General features: G+C 33.3%; 1 protein-coding gene across 1 annotated transcript in view; it reads right to left on the bottom strand.

Annotated features, from left to right (window-relative positions):
- The window catches only part of LOC134270608 (uncharacterized), a 226,690-nt gene that overhangs the window by 171,471 nt on the left and 31,893 nt on the right, over window positions 1-23,326 (bottom strand). Inside the window, 19 exon segments of the mRNA XM_062752837.1 lie at window positions 647-871; window positions 986-1,124; window positions 2,564-2,715; window positions 2,980-3,141; window positions 4,249-4,399; window positions 5,343-5,519; window positions 5,949-6,101; window positions 8,313-8,499; window positions 9,131-9,293; window positions 9,623-9,793; window positions 10,882-10,952; window positions 11,745-11,887; window positions 12,597-12,755; window positions 12,988-13,164; window positions 14,803-14,948; window positions 15,416-15,639; window positions 19,900-20,018; window positions 21,077-21,285; window positions 22,269-22,458. Coding sequence (XP_062608821.1) covers window positions 647-871; window positions 986-1,124; window positions 2,564-2,715; window positions 2,980-3,141; window positions 4,249-4,399; window positions 5,343-5,519; window positions 5,949-6,101; window positions 8,313-8,499; window positions 9,131-9,293; window positions 9,623-9,793; window positions 10,882-10,952; window positions 11,745-11,887; window positions 12,597-12,755; window positions 12,988-13,164; window positions 14,803-14,948; window positions 15,416-15,639; window positions 19,900-20,018; window positions 21,077-21,285; window positions 22,269-22,458 — 3,118 coding nt within the window.

The following is a 23,326-nucleotide window of genomic DNA, read 5'->3' as shown; positions in this document are numbered from 1 at the left end:
ATTTTTACAACACTCTTTGTTATTGGAAGGAAAATGGGAAGGAGTTTTACCGCACTTCTGATATTTGTCACACTGTGAAAGGATATCATTTTAATATTCTGTCACACTGTGACAGAATATCATTTTTATTCAATGAATATTAAATTGCAGCATTTCACTATTGAAAATGTAATAAAACAGATTATTAAAATGATAGAATTTTAGTGACACAATCCAAATGCTTGAGACCAATGTTTAGTATTACATGTACTACACAAAATTGTCCATGGCTTAGTAGCCATACCCGATGACTCACTTTTACAATTTCATAATAGACCATCAAGGAAAGAGTCCATGTTCTATTTGCCTATTTGTACCACCAATACTTTTAAGCATTTATTTGCTCCATCAACAATAAAGGACTGGAGAAAATTTTAACTGTAAATTACTTAAACTACAGTACAGTTCAAGGTTTGGTTGCAACCACAAGTAACTGTTTATTTATTAGTAATCACTAATCCTGCATAACTTATTTGCTCAATCCTGAGAAAACTTCCAGTATTTATAAAGGTACAGATATAAATTTGCTGAGCTGTAATCTCAATTTTTAAAAGTAATTAATTTTTTATTCATTTTTTTTGTATAATTATACATAATTGTAGGATACCTTCATATTCTAAATCCGAAGGAAATTCAATGACATGTCTGTATGCATCAGCACCCATGGCAAACAGCATAGGTTTGGAACAGGGGTCAAAGTGTGCCCACACCTTGAAAACCTTTAGGAAAATGGCAAACTTTATGTTGACACAACATTCCAGTCCTAAGCACTTGCTGTCAAAGGTGCAGTATACATTATCTTTTGGCATGGTGAAGGTCATCAAAGGGCATTCTATAAATATAAAATAATGCAAAATAAGTTTATAGGATCATCACTAAAGTGGTTCTGTGAACCTTTATTGACACAGGTATACTGCACTAAATGAGAATTTCAACAAATAAATACCTTTATCCAGCTGCATAAGTCTTTCTATCAGCTGTTCTCTGGATCCCTTTGTGTCTTTACCCCTCTCTGTCAGTTCATTTACGAGTTGGTCCTCTGTCATTTCATTGGGGTTTTTACAAGTGCTATTGCCAATAATATTCTGTTTAATAAATCAAAGTTTTAAATGAAACTAGAAAACTGACCAGTCAGCAAGGGCCCCGCCATGGGGTAGAATTAAAAGGGTGCAGCTTACGGAATGATTAAAAAATGTACGAAGAATAAGCAACAGCAACTAATGTATTCTTAAAATTTCAAGATAATTCCTGAATATTCAAAAACCTGAAAATATATCCTTGTATTTACATTAGGCAGTAAAGAACAACTTAACATTGAATGTATATTTAAACAATTATGAAGCTTGTGTTATATAGAATGCCAGCCTTCAATGAATGCAAATATCATGAAGGCTTGACCTTAACTTCAAACAAACAGCAGTTGCAGACAAAAGTTTTCATTAATCTTAAAGATAAAGAAAAGCCTACTAAATTTTCTGCAGCAGGCTAGATAATTAATCCCAAAGGATTAATTGTACCTCTCTCATCATTTTCTTCTAAAGTTACAATAAGAACTTTTTCAGTATTAATGATAGAATGGGGTTTTTATACAACTACCTTAAAAATTAATTAACATAAAGTGAAAAAAAAAAATCAAAAAATCTTCTTTAATCTATTTCTTGTTTTTAGAATTTAATGAAATCATAACTATTAAACAAAAATAAATTATAAAAATTTATATTTAAATCCACATTTCAGAGTGTTCATAGCATTCCAAATTGACTTAACTTCAAAACAAACTTCGTTTGCAGACAGAGGTGGTAATTCATCTCAATGTGACAGATAAAGATAATGCTCTGGATTTTCTTCAGGAGGAAAGCTAATTAATCCCAAGGGACTCATAGCCAGCATTCAGTTTACAATGGGAACATCTTCAGCAGTTATCTCTCTTTGTCAATGCATTCTTATATAAAGTTAAGGAATCTACCCCACCACCCCAGCTCCAAACCAGGGGGCATAGAGAACCAAACTTAGCATCAAAATATGTAATTCTGCCTACTGAACTACCATACCAAATGTGTACTTGATTGGACAACCATAAAAAAAGTTGTCCATTCATTCTTATGCATAGTTAAGGAATCTACCCCACCATCCCAGCTCCAAACCAGAAGACATAGAGAACCAAACTTAGCATCAAAATATGTATTTCCGCCTACTGAACTACCATACCAAATTTGAACTTGATTGGGCAACCATAAAAAAGTTATTAGAAAAAAACAGAAAATTTGTGGACGGAAGAGTGACAGACGGACAGACAGACAGACGGACAGAGTGATTACTATAGGGCACCCGCAAATCCTTGCGGGGCCCTAATTAATTGACATGAATCATTCTAGGAAACGTGTGCATTCATCTGAAAAAAAAAAACTAATTCTGTTTATAGCAAAGCAACTAAGACCACCGACAGATATCCCAAGATGTAGGCCTATCTTAAATAAAGATCATACTGAAGTTTTATACCTGTATAGCAAATATAAATACAAACCTTTATTCCCACCATAACTTTGGCCATAGCAGCTTTACTCTCAGTCATTCCTAATTTGTCTAGAAACTCCACAATGGTTCCAAATTTTAATCGTCTTATATTGAACTTCTCAAGAAATTTATCTGCAGTTCTCAGAAGTTTTGAAAAAAATCCTACAAGAGGATTTTTTTTTTAAATCAAATGAATGCCCTCTATATAAATTTAATATTCTTTATATATTCTGTTCAAAATATATGCATTGCTTTGCATGGACACATACATTTACATATGCCAACATATCCTTATCAGAACATTAGAATTTGCCCCCAATTTAAGTTACTCAATGTTCATGATGACATAATGGAAACATAACCCCCCCAAAAATTAATTGTTGAAAACCATGCAAATATACTGGAGAATAATTTAGATAATTTCACCTTTGACCCCTGTTGTTGGGGGAGGTGTGGTTGTAGTGGTAGTAGTGGTTGTGGTAACCCATGTGCTGGTTGCCATCAATGCACTGCATTTTTCATCATCACTGTCAAAATCATCTAGAAAGCTTTGTTGTTTCACTTTACTATAGGCACTGTCTGGATCATCTTTTAAAAATAAAAAAATCCAATTAGACATTAAAAGAAACACAAAGATCATATGTAGATCTTTAGAATTAGGATCTGGGTCTGAATTATTCTGAATTTATGATTTGTTAATTCATTAGGTCTGTCATCGTGGCATTTATTGACTCTGAATCATGATCAAAGAATTATCACTCAGTTCCATACACTGGTATGTTTAAACTCATATTTTTAAAGAATTGTAAATAGATATTTGATAAATGTAAAAGAAATATAATCTATAGTCAATTTGAGTTTCAAAGAGTTATTGCCCTTTGAATGCGTTTTGCATGAATGTAAAGTAATGGCCTAAATGAATGCATTATGTGTTTAAATTGAAATTGTTTTGTGTTGTAAAGTCAATGTGTTTGTCTTATGTTGTCTATGTGTTTATACGTTGTTATTGTTATTTTAGGGTTGATTCCACCTATTTTCACTTATAAATTTCAACTTTAATTCAACATAATCTCCATGGAATAAATACGAATCCAACCCTATTGCCGACTTGTTCATAATTTCTACAAGAACCGGCGGTTACATACCCAAGGATACTTCCAAAGTTTCTTTATTTTCTGGCCAAGTGGTTCTACATCAAAAGATTTTTAAAGATGTTTCAATATACTTCAATGCAAAACTCATATTTCCTATTGTGGCCATCCCCTTCCCTCAGAGTTCATGATTTTTACCCACTGGTTCTTAGGAAGATTTTTAAAGATTTTCCTATTTTGTGCCCCCCCCCCCCCCGGCCAAGTTTTTAATTTTTTTTACCTGTTTAGGAACCTGCTTTACAATAGGTTAGATAGAGCATTAAAGGCCTGAACAAATATCAGGTTCTTGGGGTACATCACAGCACAGCCTTATTTTGACATACAGCTTGTTTAGTACGAACACGGATAATGCAAATTTATAGATATTATGAAGTTTTCTTGGATCCCCAGTAATATAAATTCTACAATTTCCCTATACGTATATAACGAATTACAGATACACGTATAGCAAAGTAATTTCACAGGTCCCAGTGTCTTTGTTATAACCGAGTTTTACTGAATATATATTTTAATATATTTTAAGACATGGTCTAAAAACATGTACCTTTAATGTCTTTTGTGTCATCAGGATCAGCACTAGAATCTGAAAAATCTTCAATTGGATCTGCTTCCTCTGTATTAGTTATTTGTGGATCATTGTTTTGCAAGTCTTCCCCACCTAAACCAACTATCGCACCAGCAGCTAAAATTTCATTCTTAAAAAAGAATTAGAATCAATTTTATTTTTCAAAAAACTTGAAAGAAAATGTTTTGATAGAAATTATAGTTAAATTTTTTAAGTCTTAATTTGAGCCAATTAGTCAAATATGAAATAAATAGTCATGTAGGGCCCTACAGTGTGCAAACATCAACAACATAGATTGATTGATTGTATACTGTTTAATGTCCCTCTCCAGAATATTTCACTGATATGGAGACATCACCATTGCTGGTGAAGGGCTGCAAATTTAGGCCTATGCTCGGCACTTATGGCCTTTGAGCAGGAAGGGATCTTTATCGTGCCACACCTGCTGTGACATGGGGCCTTGGTTTATGCGTCTCATCCGAAGGACCGCCCCATTTAGTCGCCTTTTACGACAAGCAAGGGGGTACTGAGGACCTATTCTAACCTGGATCCCCATGGGGCTCAACAACATAGATGTTATAACATTAATTTCTGATTGAGATACAAAAATTTAATTTTTTTTATTTTTATGGAATACTCAAGTAATCTAATCATTTGCATGTAGCTATGTTGATGGTTATAAAACTAGAAGTAAAATCCACAGTCCAATAATTAGGTTTGACTTTTTGACTCTGAATTTCAATTGATAACCCCTAAAGTTAAGAGTGAATACACTGTATGATTAAAAGTAAATAAAACTCATAATACTGCATCTGCAAATATTGATCTGAAGGAAATATCTAAATTTGACCATTAGACCCTAATATAAGAAGACATATTTCTGCTATCACCTTGCTATCTTTACTGAAACTAGTTATGAAACTAAAAGTCAAGAGGTAGGCTGTACATAACAAGACTACAACACTAGCTATTATGAATGTATGAATATATGTATACAGATAGCAATGTTGTAATGATACTTTCTTGCACTGTTATAATGAACAAACTCATTGATCAAATGAAACAGCTTTTACCCTGAATACAAGTTTGTAATCATCACAAATTTGTTTCCACTGAGGTATTGCTGGAAAAATAGAATCAAGATATTTTGTAGGGTCGATATAACTTCCACCATCCTTCTTGAAGGCCATATGAATGTGGTTATCACACTCTGTCCTTTTCACTCTTCCAATAAGCTGTCCTGCAGCAACCTACATAATAAATTCAATTTTATTTATAGGTACAGATCGAGTGAAATTACTTTAATAATAAATTTGTCCTTTATCTTAAATCTGAACACTAAATATAATAGAGACTCGATCATTCTTGTCCATCTAAACTTTCTTGAGGCCCTATAATAGCTTCTAACTTTTTAAAGTTTGGAGTTCTTCACTTTACAAATCTCATCCAACTGAATTCTAAGATCTATAGGAAAACTAATGGCATATGGTTCTTTACAATTCCTGTTCAGCATTAAGATCCCCTTCTTGACAGACAATCCAAATAAATGTGTACAATCCTTTCTAAAACTAGATGATTTTAATGCACACCACTAACCATAAACAAGAAAAGTGTACTGAATGAAGCTTTAATAATAGCTGTTCTACAATAAAGTCTGGTGAGCTGAAAATTTTACTTACCGATCTTCTCTCATTAGTTTCTATCGTAGAGTTTGGTATTATATTGCTGATGAATATTGTGACTTCCTTCAACGAACCATCCATTCCAGTGATATTCACCATGCTTGAATCATTTGAATCCAGTGTGATATATCCAGTAAAAGGTGATACAATCTTCAAAAGCAGAATAGTAAAAACTCTTTTTTATTGTACCGAGGTACATTTTAACTTTAGCATCTTAATATTATCATCAGATACTGCACATTCATTTCTTAATAAGCTATGGGAAATTATAATAAATATTACAAAATTTTGCAAGATGCACCACTCATAATATTTTTCACATTTATTTTTTATCATACTACAAAGAGGCCCAAAGGCCACATCGCTTACCTGTGCACTTTGGAAGGAAAAAAAAATCAGTGCAGCATTGAAAAGTTTTAAAAGTGGTCTCAACCTAATTAGGGAGGTATGTCTAGGGGATTTGAACAAAACTCTAATTGAGGATGACTAGTCATGACTTTTGAAGATTATCAATTATCCTCCTTTAAGTTTTTCAAGATATTATGGTTCTTGCCCTACCTTGGGGATCATTCATGATTGGATTATTTGAACAATCTTGAAACTACACTACTAATGGATATTTCTGTATTAATGTTTTCATTTCTAATGTCTTCGTCCGAGATAAAATTGCAAATACTGTAGTTAGAATACTTTATTTCTACATAAATCTACTGGACAGGTTTATCAATTGGCGTGGTTTACAAAAATCATGTGTGGGACGAGACAAATCGACACAGAAGAAGGGCTTGTAGAATGTGAATTTGTGGAATCAAGAGCATTTAAATATAAGGAATAACTGTCAGACTTTTTGGTTTCATGACAATGATCAATCAATTGGTTTGCATGAAAATTATATGCATAAACATCTTCAGCAATTAGGCAAATTATCATGCAAGCCTTTCGTTTCATCACATTTTAATATTAAACCAAAAAGCATTTTATCAATTATTGCATTTTACTTAAATTGACATCCAGAAGTGCCAAGGATTCTTTTGCATACATGGTCAAACATTCCATATTAGAATATTGAGCTAGGATCATTTTGTTTTACAAGGTATAGATACATGGTAAACTTGATAAAAAATCTAATGAAAGACATCTTTTATAGGCAGTCGTACTCAAGAAATAATTAATTATAAACATTTCCTACAATGCATTCTTTGTGCCTTATCTTTTGCTAAAATTCAATAAGATACCCATGGTCTACAGTGCTAACAGGACTCACTTTGGCCCTGTTGTTCTTCAAATAACAATTTTTTTTCTCATCCTTATTCCTATAGAAAATTCTAAATCCATATTGGGGTCCCACCTAGCCCTGAGCAATATGACATAACAAAAGTTAAGTCCCTGCAATAATGTGGATGCTTCAATTTCAATATATGACTTACATGACCTTGATGTTCTGCATAAGATTTAGACTTATCCTAATTTTAGCCTATCAAACATACCTCCTTGTTCTTTCCCTAACCAAATGACGATTTCTGGCCTTGTATCTCTTGACATAATGATGTTTAAATATGCAGTTTTATAAAAACTGCAGGGGTCCTTCTTCAACTTGATTCTACGGTTAAGAACAGACGAGACGTTCCTTAATGATAGATAATTTTTTCTATGAGTTTGTCATTGAAGTATTGCTACTTAAACATGTTTACTCACAAAATATTGAGGTACCTTACCAGGCATTTCTGCAAGATACCAGGGGTAGTTTTTCTTATATGATCCTTTGGGGAAGAAAAATAATTTTCCAGTTTCAAATGTGTAAGTGTCTGGATTTTTTAAAAACGTTTAGAAACTGGTTCAGAAATCAGAATGTTATTAAACTTTTGAATAGTTTTCATACATTACGAAGATATACAAAACAGATTTTAAGGAATGTCTCGTCTGACCTTAAGGTTTACAAAAACATGAAAATATATTATATTAAATCTTCCATCTAATTTTTTTTTTTTTAATTGTCCAGTAGTTCTAAGGAAGATATTTCAATGTCACTATAATATGTACTTCTTTTTGCATTTTTTTTAATCTTCACTTCTCTATCTGTTAGTTTGAGTCCTGGATATCCCCCTACCCCCCCCCCCCCCCCACACACACACACAGAGTATTCTTTTGCTTTAAGACACATTGCTTGAAACTGCTCTTACGGTTCTGGAGTAGATGTTACATGCATGTGTTTTTGAGTTTGTGAATATAATGACACAAATTTAAGATTTTCTGTTACTCAAAAATCTTTCCACTTACTTAAAGACATCTCACTTTTTTTGGTCAAAAATATAATGTTATAATAATACAGTCATAAAACAAAAAAAATTTAAGACATATCACCTGTTCTCCTACTGTTGCCAATAGATCCATTCCTATGTGCTTGTATTTTCTGAGCCCCTTTCCTAAACTTGATGGAAAAAGCCCGCTTCCACTGCAACCAGCACCTTTTAGTCGACGATTTTTGGGGAAAGTCTTGTGAACTTTTGGCCCAAAAATTGCATCAATAATTCCTCTAGCTGTGTCATAGCTAAAAAAAAAAGCACAGTGCTCTTTTAAATGAACTGTTAAATAAAGTAAATTATTTCATTATTGTTTCCATTTATAACAACATAATTATCTATTAAATAAAAAGTATTAATATATAACAGCCTGTCAGACTAAATAGGTAGTGTATGTCTTTTATGTGTTTTACCTTTATAATAATTCAATTAAAATATTAAAATATATTAACAAACCATTGTTTTTTTATAAATTTCTTGTAACATAAAAGTGTGGTCTTGATTTGATTCACTAGTGTACATGTACATAAAATGATGTATTTAAAATTTAGCACAATCCCTTTGGATTGAGTTGTTGGCGTATTTATAAATCAGTGAACACATTTCTTCACTGTATTGTATTTATATATTATTTCTTGGCGGTATTTATGAATAAATGTCTCTGCCAAAACTGCTAAATTCTGAAGCCTGCTTTTTTAAGTACACACACAGTATTTAAAAAGTATAAACTCAAATGCTTAACAAATTGAGGCAATAAAAATAAATTGGACAATCCATTTGAAATTATACAAGTATACTTACTGAACCTCCATCATCCTCAAATATAAATTTACATATACATACAACTTAACCAGAAAGAAAGTACAGTGAGAGACATACCCTTCCTTCAAAACTGTGTATGCATCCTTCACGTCCTGGATTATTCCAAAAATCATGCTATAATGCTTAAGAAATTTGTCAGCAAAGCCAATTAAATTTTCAAATGGCTTCATCAAAAACTCTTGTATTGACTGAAGAGTTGTCACAGCCTCTCGTTTTATATCTTGCTAAAATTAAAAAAAAATATTTAATTTTAGAAATTACCTAAATTGTCTGATGAGTACAAAAGAAGAAAAGCTTTTTTTTTTTTTTTTATTATTATTATTTTTTAGAATCCAACTACTTTTTTAACTGCATTTTGCTTTTATGGGTAATGAAAAAATTTCTACTGAGGATCATCTTAGAATCATTAAATAATCACATCACAAGCAAGCTTTTCCTGTTACTATATGGAATAATGTTGATAAATGTTATGTTAATTGTATTGATATTTGTCTGTATATGTACTAGTATAGCTGATACTTTGTCTTATATTATAGTATAAACAAATACTTACCAAACTCATCTTTCCTCCAGTAAATATCTTGACCTTGTCTTCCCCATCCTCTATCTTTTCATTTACCCATCGTTCTCCTGCAACTGTTAGGCTCTTAAATGCTTCCTCTCCCAAAACATCAAACTCGGCTTTTAATTTATCAACCTCAAACCAGTATGGTTTTTCATCTGATTGAAAAATACATACTTTTAATCTAATAAATTTAAAGTATATGTAATGAAAGAAAAACTTTCTCAAATTAAAAACATCCTTATAGTTTCATAAAATTTCAGAGTGAAGTCATAAGCAGTTGACGATATTTTATATAGACATTAAATAGCTTCTTGTTTCATTATGATTTCCATAATCAACCTGTAATGTTAAAAGAGGCCCATTTGACACATCACTTATCTGAGCACTTTGGTTCACAAAAAGCAGAAATCAGTTTAGTATTTATAAGTATGAATATGCAAGTGCATGGCCCCAGAGGCATGATTTAAACAAATTTGAATCAACACTCAGTTAAGTGTGCTTCCATATTCCATAGACTAATCATAGCTTTAAAAGATTTTATTACATTTTTCCCTATTAGTTCCATCTATTGACATTTTTTCCAATGTATTTTAGGCCATAATAAAAATATTCCTAGATTCTCATCCCCGCCCGCCCCGATTTTATACCCCCGCCTCGTTTTTTTTTTTTTTTTTTTATTTCTGTTTTTCTTCGTCTTAATTCTGATCGGGATCAGTATTCATCTACCATTCTACTTTCGTTTTATATCCCGCGAAAGTCGACATGATTTTGACAGCTGAAAAGATGGTAATTGACTAATTGCTGTTATACATGCGTACATATTTTAAACGAGGTTCATTGGTTGAAAAAGATCGGTGATGATGTGAAGTATGAGATAATTGAACCTTTACTATGACTTTTATTCCGGTATTTGTAGGTAAAATTACATCCATTGACCAGGTCAATAAAAAATCTGCAAAATTGAAAAAATAAAAAATATAAAATAAAAGCCGCCCGCCCTCCTCGATTTTGAAAAAAATTCGGATGAGAATCTAGCTATTTATTCATTATGGCCTTAAAGTCAAACTTGGGAAAGAATCCCACCCTACACCGAGGAATCATGATATGAAAAAACTTGAATCTACACTACCCAACATGACTTTCATGTTGATTTACCAATTATGGCTTAGTATTCTTGAGAAGCAGTAGATTTTTAAAATAGATTTTTCTTCGTATTCCTACAAAAAAAATTTACTTTTTTTACCTCTGAGAAAAAAGCAAGCTTCTTGAATTCTATCCTTCTGTTTTAAAAGTGTTACAATGGCTGTAAAAATCCTACAAAAATTCAAAACATTGATAATGTAATGTAACCTAATACAAGATAATTCGGGATATGTCAACGAATATTCGAGTACTCGACTATCGTTCAATCATACCGACTATCGACTAAAATTTCTTTAGTCGGTTATGTTTTCTTTTTCTGATATTAATTTCATACAATCATTGATAGTTTGCACAAAATTTCATAATTTAAATTTATCCCAAGCTCTCACTCTCTCTGTTTTCATAAGAGACGCGCTTTAATTGTTTACATGTCAAAGATCATTGACGAACGTAATAATTGGCTTCAATTATGGGGTACATGTACTACCATTATGTAAAGAAAGAACAAATACAGGTGTTTGATATCCTCCATTTAGATAAAACATTCAGATAATATATTAATTTTGAAATTAAATACATTAGATACATATTGATGTACAGTTTTTATTGCACTACGTACATGTTTACAATTCAGATATTCGTTGTACTAGATAATGGTGATAGCGTAGTTTAAATATTGTAAACTATAGTCTGTAAAAGACAAACAGTGAAACTGGTACGAAAAAATAATTAAAATTAAACAAATATTCGACTATCATTCGACTAAAGCATCCGACTATTCGACTAAGCTGTCCGAGTAAAATTGACATCCCTAAAGATAATTTAACCTTTCTTGTAGCAGTAATGACAGTTTTGAAAATGTAGTAGTAATAATATGTACCCAATTTATTACTGCTATAAAACATACAAAGATTTCACTCCTTAATGCATCCTTCTTTATGTGTTACATACTTTTCAACTTACCCCACAGCCCCTTTTCCAATGCTTTTGATAGCATTCTTAGGATTTTTTAAAATTTTGGAGAATCCATTAATGATGTCTTTTATGCTTTCATAAATTACTTTTCCTTGATGTGGAATTATAACTTTAATGGATTGCTCAACAGTCTGAAATGAAAAATAAATGAAAGTTTTATTTTGAGCATTATAATTACTTGTGATCCTCTCAACACACTGCACATACTAAGAGGCCAGCTGAGGCGTTCATGCTGAACTATATATATATATATATATATATATATATATATATATATATATATATATATATATATATATATATATATGTGCAGTCTAGATAACCATTCACTTAGCTTCTCCTAGAATTAAATCTTTGGACTCATCTGACTCTTGGTTCACTAAAATATTTATGAAGCTTGTTCCTTGATGATTAACTTTATTTTTAAAGTAAAATTATAACCCTGGTGCCATAGCCATGGGTAGGGGGATCTTACAGCTGATACAATGAATTGTTTACTTGCTAAATGTCCATGACTGAAAAAAATTTTTGAAGGTAAAACTGCATAAGGAGGTTTTGATACAGCCTCACTTGGGGAAATCATTTCGGGATGAATGAATTATGAAACAATCAAAGGAAAAGAATTTGTTTTTTTTTTTTTGGTCAAGTGTGAGCTTATCCATTACATAGTCACACTTTCTTACAGTAAGTGTGACTGGAAGATAATAAAATAATACTGTATAGTATTCTTAAAAAAAAAATTCTATAAACCTTAGATAATCCTTTGTTACAGCAAATGTGAATTTTTGAAAGTTCCTGTTTACAATAATTTTAAATCAGTACTTCAATTATTCTACTCACATTAACAAATCCCATAACATCTGTTCGGATATCATTAAACAGTTTTGAGACCTTGCGTACAAAATTGATGGCTGGTGTGAACTCTGGTGGAAGTTCATCAGGATCATATCTTCCCAACTGCTGCATTGCTGTCTCTGACTTTTGTACTAAATCAGCAACCTTCAATGTGTATCATGGAAAAGGTAATTGCATATATCCTTTGAAATTAATGTAAATTTTAAAACAAAATGTTAATTCATATGTGTTCCTTTTTGAAATGCACATTTAACCACTAGTGAAATGATTATTTTAATATACTAATCGTACATTTATTTCAATAAATAAAGCTATATGACCAAGAATTTATAACCACATTTCATTGTTTTGATGTGAAGTGAGCTATGTAAAATACCTTCTGAGGAATTTCAGTGATCGCTTTCACTAGATCATCAATGAGACTTTTGATAGTGATCCTTCCAGAAATTATATCCTTGAAGAGCTGAACTCCTCGTTTAATGCCGTTCACAATTGTCTTCAATTTCTCAGAGAAATTTAAGGCCAGATCAATTATTTTTTTCATCTCATTACCCTGCATTGAAAAGTTTTCATTAATATTAATGTACATGTATACTTTATGATTTACAATAAAATTCTGTTGACTTAAAAATTCTGCAGACAAGAAATAAGAGCCCCATGGGCCACAACACTCAAAGTGGCTCTGCTGTTCATTGCCATTTAGTAATACCTATTCTAGACCCATCTTATCCCCAGTGGATCATGATTTAAAATCTACATTACCCTAGGATTTTTTAAGGTAATTGTCAGCTTTTCTGGTCTAGTAGTTCTTGAGAAGAAACTTTTTTTTATACATGTATATTTCAAAGTAAAACTTGGATTCCCTATTGAGGCCCCTCCCTTCCCCTTGGGGCTCATGATTTGAACAATCAGGAATCTGCACTATCCTATGATGCTTTCAGACGAGTCTCAGCTTTTCTGGCCTATTGGTTTTTGAAAGTTGAAGATTTTTAAAGAATTTTCCTACCGGTATATTTTAATGTAAAACTTGGATTCCCTGTTGTAGCCCTGCCCTACTCACAGATGGCCACGTTTTGAACAATTTGGAATCTACACTATCCTAGGATATTTCCACATAAGTTTCAGCTTTTCTGGCCTAGTGGTTCTTGAAAAGATTTTTTAATAACCTCACCCTATTCAGGGCTCTCACACCACTTTTTGGGACGGGCTGGGGCCATTCAAATTGGGAAAATTATTGTCATTTTGAGAAAAGTTGGATAACCAACATTCATTAAAAAAAATCCTCAAATTTTGCTTTTCTAGCATTTTGTCATCAATTAAACTCTGATTTTGAATAAACAATTAAACAGAACAAACATATACAAGTCTTTTTCATAAACCATCTTTGAGTGTTGATATTCCGGTTATCTTGTCTTTCTGAGTGACAGTCGCTAGTAACAGTCCAGAATTTCCTCAATCACATGGACAACTTTGCTTACCAATACAGCACGAGACTGAACATACCGAAGCGATGGTATGTTTTTAGGTGCAGCTTACTAATCATAATATTTAAGTGAAATGTCTATTTTTGAAACCTAAATGATGTTTTTTGTCGAAACTACATGACAAGATACTCTGGACTCATAATACACATTTTTGTAAAAACAATGACCTGGTTCCCTGAACCAGTTTACAAATCTATTTGGCACAAACTAATAAAATAATTGTACAGTTTCACTTTCATTTGCAAGTGTGTTCTGTTTGGGTTTTTTTGGCAATTAAATTTCATGGATTTTTATTTCTTAATTATTCTGCTATGGAAATTGGGAAATTTACACCTTTCTTTTGGGAAAAAAGGTACCTTTTTTGCATTGGGAATGGGGCTGAATATCGGCCCCAGATTTAAAGAATCGAAAGCCCTGCTATTTTAGTATTTTCTTGACTATCTACCATTACAGGGTTGCTTGGCTTCTTTTTATACTTCCCTTGACCAAAGGATGCTTAGTACTAACTTTGGTTAAAATTGACCCAGTGGTTCTTAAGAAGTTGAATGTGTGAGAAGTTTATACAGGCAGACGACAGAAAACAAGTGATTAGAAATGCTCCATTGAGCAACATGTAGATAATAATTAAAAAGTTCATATTTGGTTTGAAACTGATAGATTATAAATAAGCACATTGTTTGAAATCTATACAAAATAATGTTAACTACCTGAAGAATATTTATGTTATATTCAGTGCCTCCTTTGAAACAGACTCTTGCAACAAAGAAATCATAGTTTGCTCCAATTATTCCCATGTGGACTCGAGCATATGCTTCATCATGGACATTTATTTTGAGATGACCCTGGGTTGGAGCTGAAAAGGGCATAAAGACATATTGAACCACAATGTCTAGTTACTTAATTATTATAAAATGTTCATAAGGAAATGAACTTGGTTAGTCAAGTTAACAGTTGATTTATTTCATCACATACTAACCAAGTTTATTTCCCAGTAAACCTTTAAACATTATTTTTTCATCTCTTAATGTATACATGTATTTATACATATGATTGATGGTGTCCTGTATATTTCATGGTGAGAAAATTTAATTTGATATAAAAAAAATTTAAAACTATAGCAATCAACATTCTTTAACAATTTATAGGCATGCAAGATTTTGCAGACTCAATCATGTTAAACAACTGTTTCCAATGTGGAAAAAAATCTTTTATGTTTATTAAATTTTCAAACTTGAAGATCCAATATCATTGGATTTGTACAAATAAACTAAATAAAATAGTCCCAGAATGTGTGTCATGTATACTGAATAATATTCTTACCAATGGCCAAATCTAAAAGATTTATCATGATTACTCCAAAGGATGCTCCAATATCTGTTGTGCCAACAATTTTTCTCCAGTCCACACTTGGTGCTTCCAGTTTAAATCTTATGCCATCCCACACACTCCTACGGGATCGATGATGAGCAGCATTTACATCCAAGATTTCTATTCCAGCATCATAGGGGTCTTCTATTAATGTTGTTGTATTTTCAGTCTTTTGCCTTCAAAATGAAAGACTATGTTGTACATGTAGCATAAAACCCAGAAAAAAGACTATTTTCACAAATACTACTGTAAAAGTAGAAAGTTTGACAATGTGAAAACAGAAGAACTTCTAATAATCATGAAAGTTTCCACTTGTCAAACTCCACATTCTAGTTAAAGGGGCTTGGACTAAGATTTGAGGTAAATATTTTATTTTAAATATTTTCAATATAATAACATGACTTATATGTTGCTAGAGACATTTCATACCAAACACGAAGTCTGTGAGCCAATGCTCAATAATAACATCCCCACGCTGATGTGAATATACACTATCAGTCGTTAATAAACATAAGTTCAGTTATGGATTGATGCACAGATAAATAGGAAGTTGACATCAGATTAAAGTAACAAGAGGCCCATGGGCCACATCGCTCACCTGAGAAGCTTTGACCATTCTGTTCTTTACCAGATTTCTTCCTTGTAATACATAATGCATCCCCACCCTACCAAATTTAGATATTTTGAAATCTACACTACCCCAGGATCCTTCCATGTGCACATAAGTTTCAGCTTTTCTGGCCCAGTGGTTCTTGAGAAGAAGACTTTCAAAGATTTTTCCTATTTATTTTTATGTAAAACTTTGATTCCCCATTGTGGCCCCACCCTTCCCCCGGGGGTCATAATTTGAATAATTTAGAATTTACACTACCCCAGGATGCTTCCACATAAGTTTCAGCTTTTCTGGCCCAGTGGTTCTTGAGAAGATTTTTTAATGACCCCACCCTATTTTTCTCTTTTCTTGATTATCTCCCCTTGTGAGAGGACTTGGCCCTTTATTTTAATAATTTAAATTTCCCTTTACCCAAAAATGCTTTGTACCAAGTTTGGTCAAAATTGGCCCAGTGGTTCTTGAGAAGAAGTCGAAAATGTGAAAAGTTTACAGACAGAGAGCTAGACAGACAGATGGACGGATGGACGACGGAAAAAATGTGATCAGAAAAGTTCACTTGAGCCTTCGGCTCAGGTGAGCTAAAAACTAGATATTATTGAGATGGTGGCCATCTCAAAGGGCCCCGCTTTTAGCAATGAACATGAAAGTATAACATAGCTGAAAAGGGTATATTTTGAAGGTGTTTGAGATTAAAGGGGACAAAAAGTATTACTCCCTGAAAAATGATACAATTAAACAAGAGGCCCATGGGCCTTATAGGTCACCTGAGAATTATTCAACAACTTTCCAGTGATTGAATTTGATCCATGTTTTAAGCCAGATGCTATAGCATTTACAATTTGGTCATCATAACTATACACTTAGCAGTTCCTTAGTTTGGTTACTTAATACCCATAGGCAGGGTAGGGGAACAAAAAATGCATTTCAACAAATCAGTAATATTCAGCAATAATGAGTAGTACCACTACCACACATGAACCCTGGACTCTTAGGCCTAGATCCACACATTGTACAATTTTTGGAAAGGCATTCATGCTTTTCAAAAATATTTGATTAATACAAAGGAGCACATTTCAAACAATTCATTCATTTTTAGTATATAAGTACAGCCCCCCACCCACCCACCCACCCCCCTCTATGGTACAACTATGGTGGGGCCTTAAAATTTACAATTCTTGAAGATTAGGGCCCTTGCTCATAACTATATAGGTAGTTCATCTGCTTAAAACCTAGGTACAAAGAAGAAAATATCCAAAGATTTAACGTTTTTTTTCACTATACTTGTATTATCAACATAGCCCCCTCCCCCTAACACCAGAACCCCTGACCCTGGGGCCATAATATTCACAATTTTGGTAGAGGCACTCTTGCTCATCATAACTCTGTACTTAGTTAGTTTATATAAAATCTAGGAGCAGAGAAGAAGATTTTCAAAGAATTCATGTTTTTTTACTATATAATCAATAGAGCCCCGCTGTAACACCAGAACCCCTGACCCTGGGGCCAAAAAATTCACAATTTGGTAGAGGCACTCTTGCTCATCATAACTATGTACTTAGTTAGTTTATTTAATTCCCAGGAGCAAAGAAGAAGATTTTCAAAGAATTCATGTATTTTCTCTACATTATCAATAGAGCCCCGCCCTAACACAAGAACCCCTGACCTTGGGGCCATAAAATTCACAATTTTGGTAAAGGCACTCTTGCTCATCATAACTTTGTACTTAGTTAGTTTATTTAATACCCAGAAGCAAAGAAGAAGATTTTCAAAGAATTCATGTTTTTTTCACTATACATGTATAATCAATATAGCCCTGCCCTAACACCAGAACCCCTGACCCTGGGGCCATAATATTCACAATTTTGGTAGAGGCACTCCTGCTCATCATAACTCTGTACTTAGTTAGTTTATATAAAATCTAGGAGCAGAGAAGAAGATTTTCAAAGAATTCATGTATTTTCACTGTATAATCAATAGAGCCCTGCCGTAACTCCAGAACCCCTGACCCTGGGGCCATTAAATTCACAATTTTGGTAGAGGCACTCTTGCTCATCATAACTATGTACTTAGTTAGTTTATTTAATACCCAGAAGCAAAGAAGAAGATTTTCAAAGAATTCATGTATTTTCACTATATAATAAATAGAGCCCTGCCCTAACACCAGAACCCCTGACCCTGGGGCCATAATATTCACAATTTTGGTAGAGGCACTCCTGTTCATCATAACTATGTACTTAGTTAGTTTATTTAATACCCAGGAGCAAAGAAGAAGATTTTCAAAGAATTCATGTATTTTCTCTATATAATCAATAGAGCCCTGCCCTAACACAAGAACCCCTGACCCTGGGGCCATAAAATTCACAATTTTGGTAGAGGCACTCTTGCTCATCATAACTATGTACTTAATTAGTTTATTTAATACCCAGGAGCAGAGAAGAAGATTTTCAAAGAAATAATGTATTTTCACTACATATACTTATTGAGCCCCACCCTAGCACAAGTACCCCTGACCCTGGGGCCATGAATTTCACAATTTTGGTAGAGGACTCAATGCTGATTACAATCATGCAAACAGTTTGACTGCTTGATGTCCAGAAGTAAAGAAGAAGATTTTTAAAGATTGCATTAATTTTAAAGTTTTGGCCCCACCCCCCAGGCCCCAGGGGGGCAGGGATCATGAAATTCAAAATTTGTGTTCCCCTTCACCCATAGATGCTTTGTGCCAAATTTGGTTGAAATTGGTTCAGTGGTTGCAGAGAAAAAGCTGAAAATGTTCAAATGTTAACACACGACGCACGACGATGGACGAAAACAAAACAGATGGCAATAGGTCACCTGAGTTTACTCAAGTGACCTAAAAACTTTAAGAAATGTATTCTCTATGAAAATTGTTGCATATCTTCAATCTTTGTTCAAGGCCACTGCACATTCACTGAACAAATTAAGGCACTCTGTGAGTAAAGTATGAGCAACATTGGACTAATAGGAGAGAAAATATGCTCTGAACAAGGATTTTCACATAATTCTGCTATAGTCTTAACCTTTAACCTAGAAACATGGTTCAAAGTCATTGCATACCCTTCACCCACCTCTATGAGTAAAATATGAGCCTAATTGGACTAAGGGGAGAGAAAATACTAGTTTGCTTCGAACAAGGATTTTTCATATAATTTTGCTATAACTTTAACCTTTGACCTAGAAACATGATTTAAGATCACTGCAAATCCTTTACCCAAAGGCACTCTGTGGGTGAAGTATGAGCCAGATTGGGCCAAGGAGGCAGAAGATATGCTCCAGACAAGAGATCTCGGACGGACAGACAGATGGACAGCTGGACAGACAGACAGACTGATCACTATAGGGTGCCCACGGAGCAGGGCCCTAATTAATCCCACCATATTGCAAAGTATGTTCTAAAATTTCAATCATCTGTAATGAGTAGTTGCTGAGAAAACTGACAAAAATCATTTTTATATATGGTACAGACAGAGGCACAGATAAACAGAACAAATAAGAATCCCACCATATGGAATGACGTAACAAAGAGTGTACAAATGTACTAAGAAAATGGGATGGAAAACATTTTTATGATTTTTAAATCTGAAAACAATAAATTTAACAGTAAAAATTAATTATCAAAATTTTATCAAAATCCCTTGGGCAGAAATAATTAGACTAGGCCTCGTTAAGTAATACAGTGGGTCCTGTTTAAACGGATAGTCAGGTTGTCAGAGTAGTTTTATCCGTATAGCCGAATATTGGAATAGCCGATTGCAATATTTGCCGTACAAACGGCAGATTTACAGTACATGTATATACAAACCTAGCATTCATAGGAGCAATCATTTTTCCTTTGGGATGAGCCATATAGAGAAGAGAGGCCTCATATCTGACTGACTGTTCCTCATCATACAGAGCTGCATACAATAGAGATTCTGCAGCCTGTAAAACATGCATGCATGCATTAATATATAGATCTAATCAATAGTGACAGCAAAGATAATACCTGTACATGTAACAACATCTTAAATACATGCCATCAAAGTAAGAACCAAACATCAAGTTTACCCAAATGAAATATGCCTTTTGTAAAAAAAAATTCCATAATACAAGAGACAATTTATTTGTAAAAGAAAATTATTGCACAATTAATCGTCAAATTTGCATGAATTAATTACATGGAATCACCTTCCCTGACTTCACATGCCAAAACAAAACATATAGACCTTAAAAATTTCTTTTTAGCATTTTTCATTTTCAAAGATGATTCTGTAAATTGCTCAAAATATCTAAAATAGATTTGTGGTTTAAGGGGCTAATGAAATAAAGATTTTAGCAAGCCTAAAATAGGATTAAATGAGTGAACAAAATTGAATGTGACAGTTAATTCAACAATTTTTACATCCTGATAGGCTGAAATGAACTGGGATGCCACTGTAAGCAAGCCTGAACCAACTTTTGCATTTACCTAACTTGGGAGCAAGCTAAAATCAACCATCTGAAAGATGAAGACTAGACCTAACAATTTTGCAAATACTACATGAATACTTTAAAAATTCATATTTAACCGTGACAATTTAAATGGGTGATTTCATGTAGGGAGAGGGCATTATAAGTTTTCAGAACTTTGTACTTAAATTTCAATGAAATATGTTAAAATTAATCTAAACATGAACTAAACAACTTTTTTTAACCATACAAAAATGTAAGCAAATAGATGCAAATAAAGAAAGCACCCATATCAGAAAATATTCATAATTATCGGATTCTTGGACAAAAGTCCGCTAAATATCAAAACCAAATCCTCACTGCATTTCAGCGATTCCAACATAAATTCTCATCAAGTCATATAGCAGAGATGAACATCTTAACAAAATATTGAAAGTACATCCCTCCAAAAAAACTTCAAACCTTTGAGAGCACACACACTTACCTGCAGTAATTTATTAACTTTTGCACATTTTGGTAAAATTTTGTTTGCTAATTAAATTGGAACATACATGTTCATGGTGGTATTTGCGTAGAGCAAGACATCCAGCCCTCTTTATCCATGGTGAGTTTGTGCTGTTGATATGAGATTGAATGTAGTCATAGGAATCATCTAGCCCTCCATTCCCTAGTGTATCCAGTAGGATCACTTTATGTTGGTCATATTCCTCCATCTCCTTCTTTGTCATCAAGGCTCTTTTTCTCCTATATTCCCATGGGTCTTTAAAATAATACTATCACTTTAAAATAATTCTAACATATATTGTCCAAAAAATTATGATGAAAGAAAATAGAAATCAAAAAAAAGCAAGAGGCCCATTGGCCACATCGCTCACTGAGAAGCTTTGACCATTCTGTTCTTAACCAGATTTCCCCCTGTGATACATACTGTGACCCCATCCTACCCCCCTAATCATAATTTAGACAATGTGCAATCTACACTACCATAGGATGCTTTGATTCCCCATTGTAAAATTTTGATTCCCCATTGTGGCCCCGCCTTACCCCCGGGGTCATGATTTGAACAATTTAGAATCTACACTACCCCAGGATGCTTCCACATAAGTTTCAGCTTTTCTGGCCCAGTTCTTCTTGAGAAGATTTTCAAAGATTTTTCCCATATATTTCTATGTAAAAATTTAATTCCCCATTGTGGCTCCACCCTACCTCTGGGGGTCATGATTTGAACAACTTAGAATACGTAGCATGCTTCCAAGTAAGTTTAATCTTTTCTGGTCCAGTGGTTCTTGAGTAGAAGATTTTGAAATCTATCCCAATACCAACTGTTCAAGCAAATTATATAAACAGTAATATAGAGATTAACATTGCAATTAACCTAGTAAATTCATTATTCCTGGTTACTCAATTTCTTCTTATACACCTATATTGAAACTTTTACCATTTTTCATTTGAAAGGCACATACATAGCCCAAATAAGACCAAACACCCTCTTATCTATTCTAAGAACCTTTGTTTCAAGTTCATTGAAACTTGGCCAATAGTTCTGGAAAGAGGTACAAAATGCAAAACAAATAGATAAAAAGGTAGGTAAAAAGCTTGTAACAATTTTTTAAGTTTTCAAAATTTCTTGGTCTTCGTGTTCATCTTAGATGACCCATCTTAAGTGAGCTTAAAAGTTTCACAAATAAATGGCAAAAACTTTGCAAACAGATGTATGAAAAGTAGATGTATTTAATATACTACCATGTAATCCAAGCAGAGAGTGAATCCTATTCATTATTCCTTTGGCTCTGGTCGAATGTCCCTTCTTCATTAACTTGTGACTCAATGACCCCAATGCTAACAAACAGCGACTGTATGTGTCCTTCTCGTAAAATTCAGAGGGAAACTTTTCTTTATGGAAAACAGCATCTTCTAGCACAGAGAGTAAATCCTATTTATGAAGATATGAAAAAATAAGAAGTATTTAATAATTACAAAAGGTGCAGTATGGGGAAGGTGGGTGGGATAACAAAAAAACACAGAGCATGTACATCCAGCTGAAGTTAAAACAAAGGAATGATGATGTTACATGAAATTTGATGCGGATTAGTTTGGGGGTCACGTGGCTACGGACCCCCCGGGATCTTCCTGTCCCTCGCACTATGCATTACCTAATATGGACATGAAAACTGGTACCTAAGACGGATAATCTCTCTAAAAATAGTTTCTTTGTCTAAGTGTCAAACAATGATTGTTATTACAAATTCCATTAGAATTACAACACTTTAACCAAAATTGCACTAAAATTCTTCTAAATGGATTCACCCAATGAATGTTAGATCAGTAGTTCAATAACTAACAAAATGTATAGGGGAAAAATTAGGTACACATGAAAAACTTGAAAGTTATGTATAAACAAAATTTTTTCTTACATAAAAAATATCATTTTATACATATAATAAGAGCAATTGAAATTTCCACATTTATTGAACAAAATCAAATCATAAGGAAAAAACAAAAACAATTTTATCATCCATTTCATTTACACAATACATCTTTGGCCTTCTCGGGGGCTACTCACATTATATAGAAAAAATAAAAATAACTTCCTGGGTTGACACCGTCAGGAATTTATAGCTAAAACTGTAACCATAGAAACCTGGGTTGACACCATCAGGTTGAGTATGAGGGTACCCGGGTTGACACCATCGGGTTCTAATGAATGGAACCTGGGTTGACACCGTCAGGCTTAAATTTTGAGATACTTGAGATAATTTCGAGATACCTGGGTTGACACCATCAGGTACATGAAAGGACCC

The sequence above is a fragment of the Saccostrea cucullata genome, unplaced genomic scaffold (genome assembly GCF_032062105.1).
Source record: "Saccostrea cucullata isolate Sc308-1 unplaced genomic scaffold, CSIRO_AGI_Scuc_v1 ctg171, whole genome shotgun sequence".
Lineage (NCBI taxonomy): Eukaryota > Metazoa > Mollusca > Bivalvia > Ostreida > Ostreidae > Saccostrea > Saccostrea cuccullata.
The sequence above is the reverse complement of the archived record's forward strand: the minus strand, read 5'-3'. Positions and strand labels throughout refer to the sequence as shown.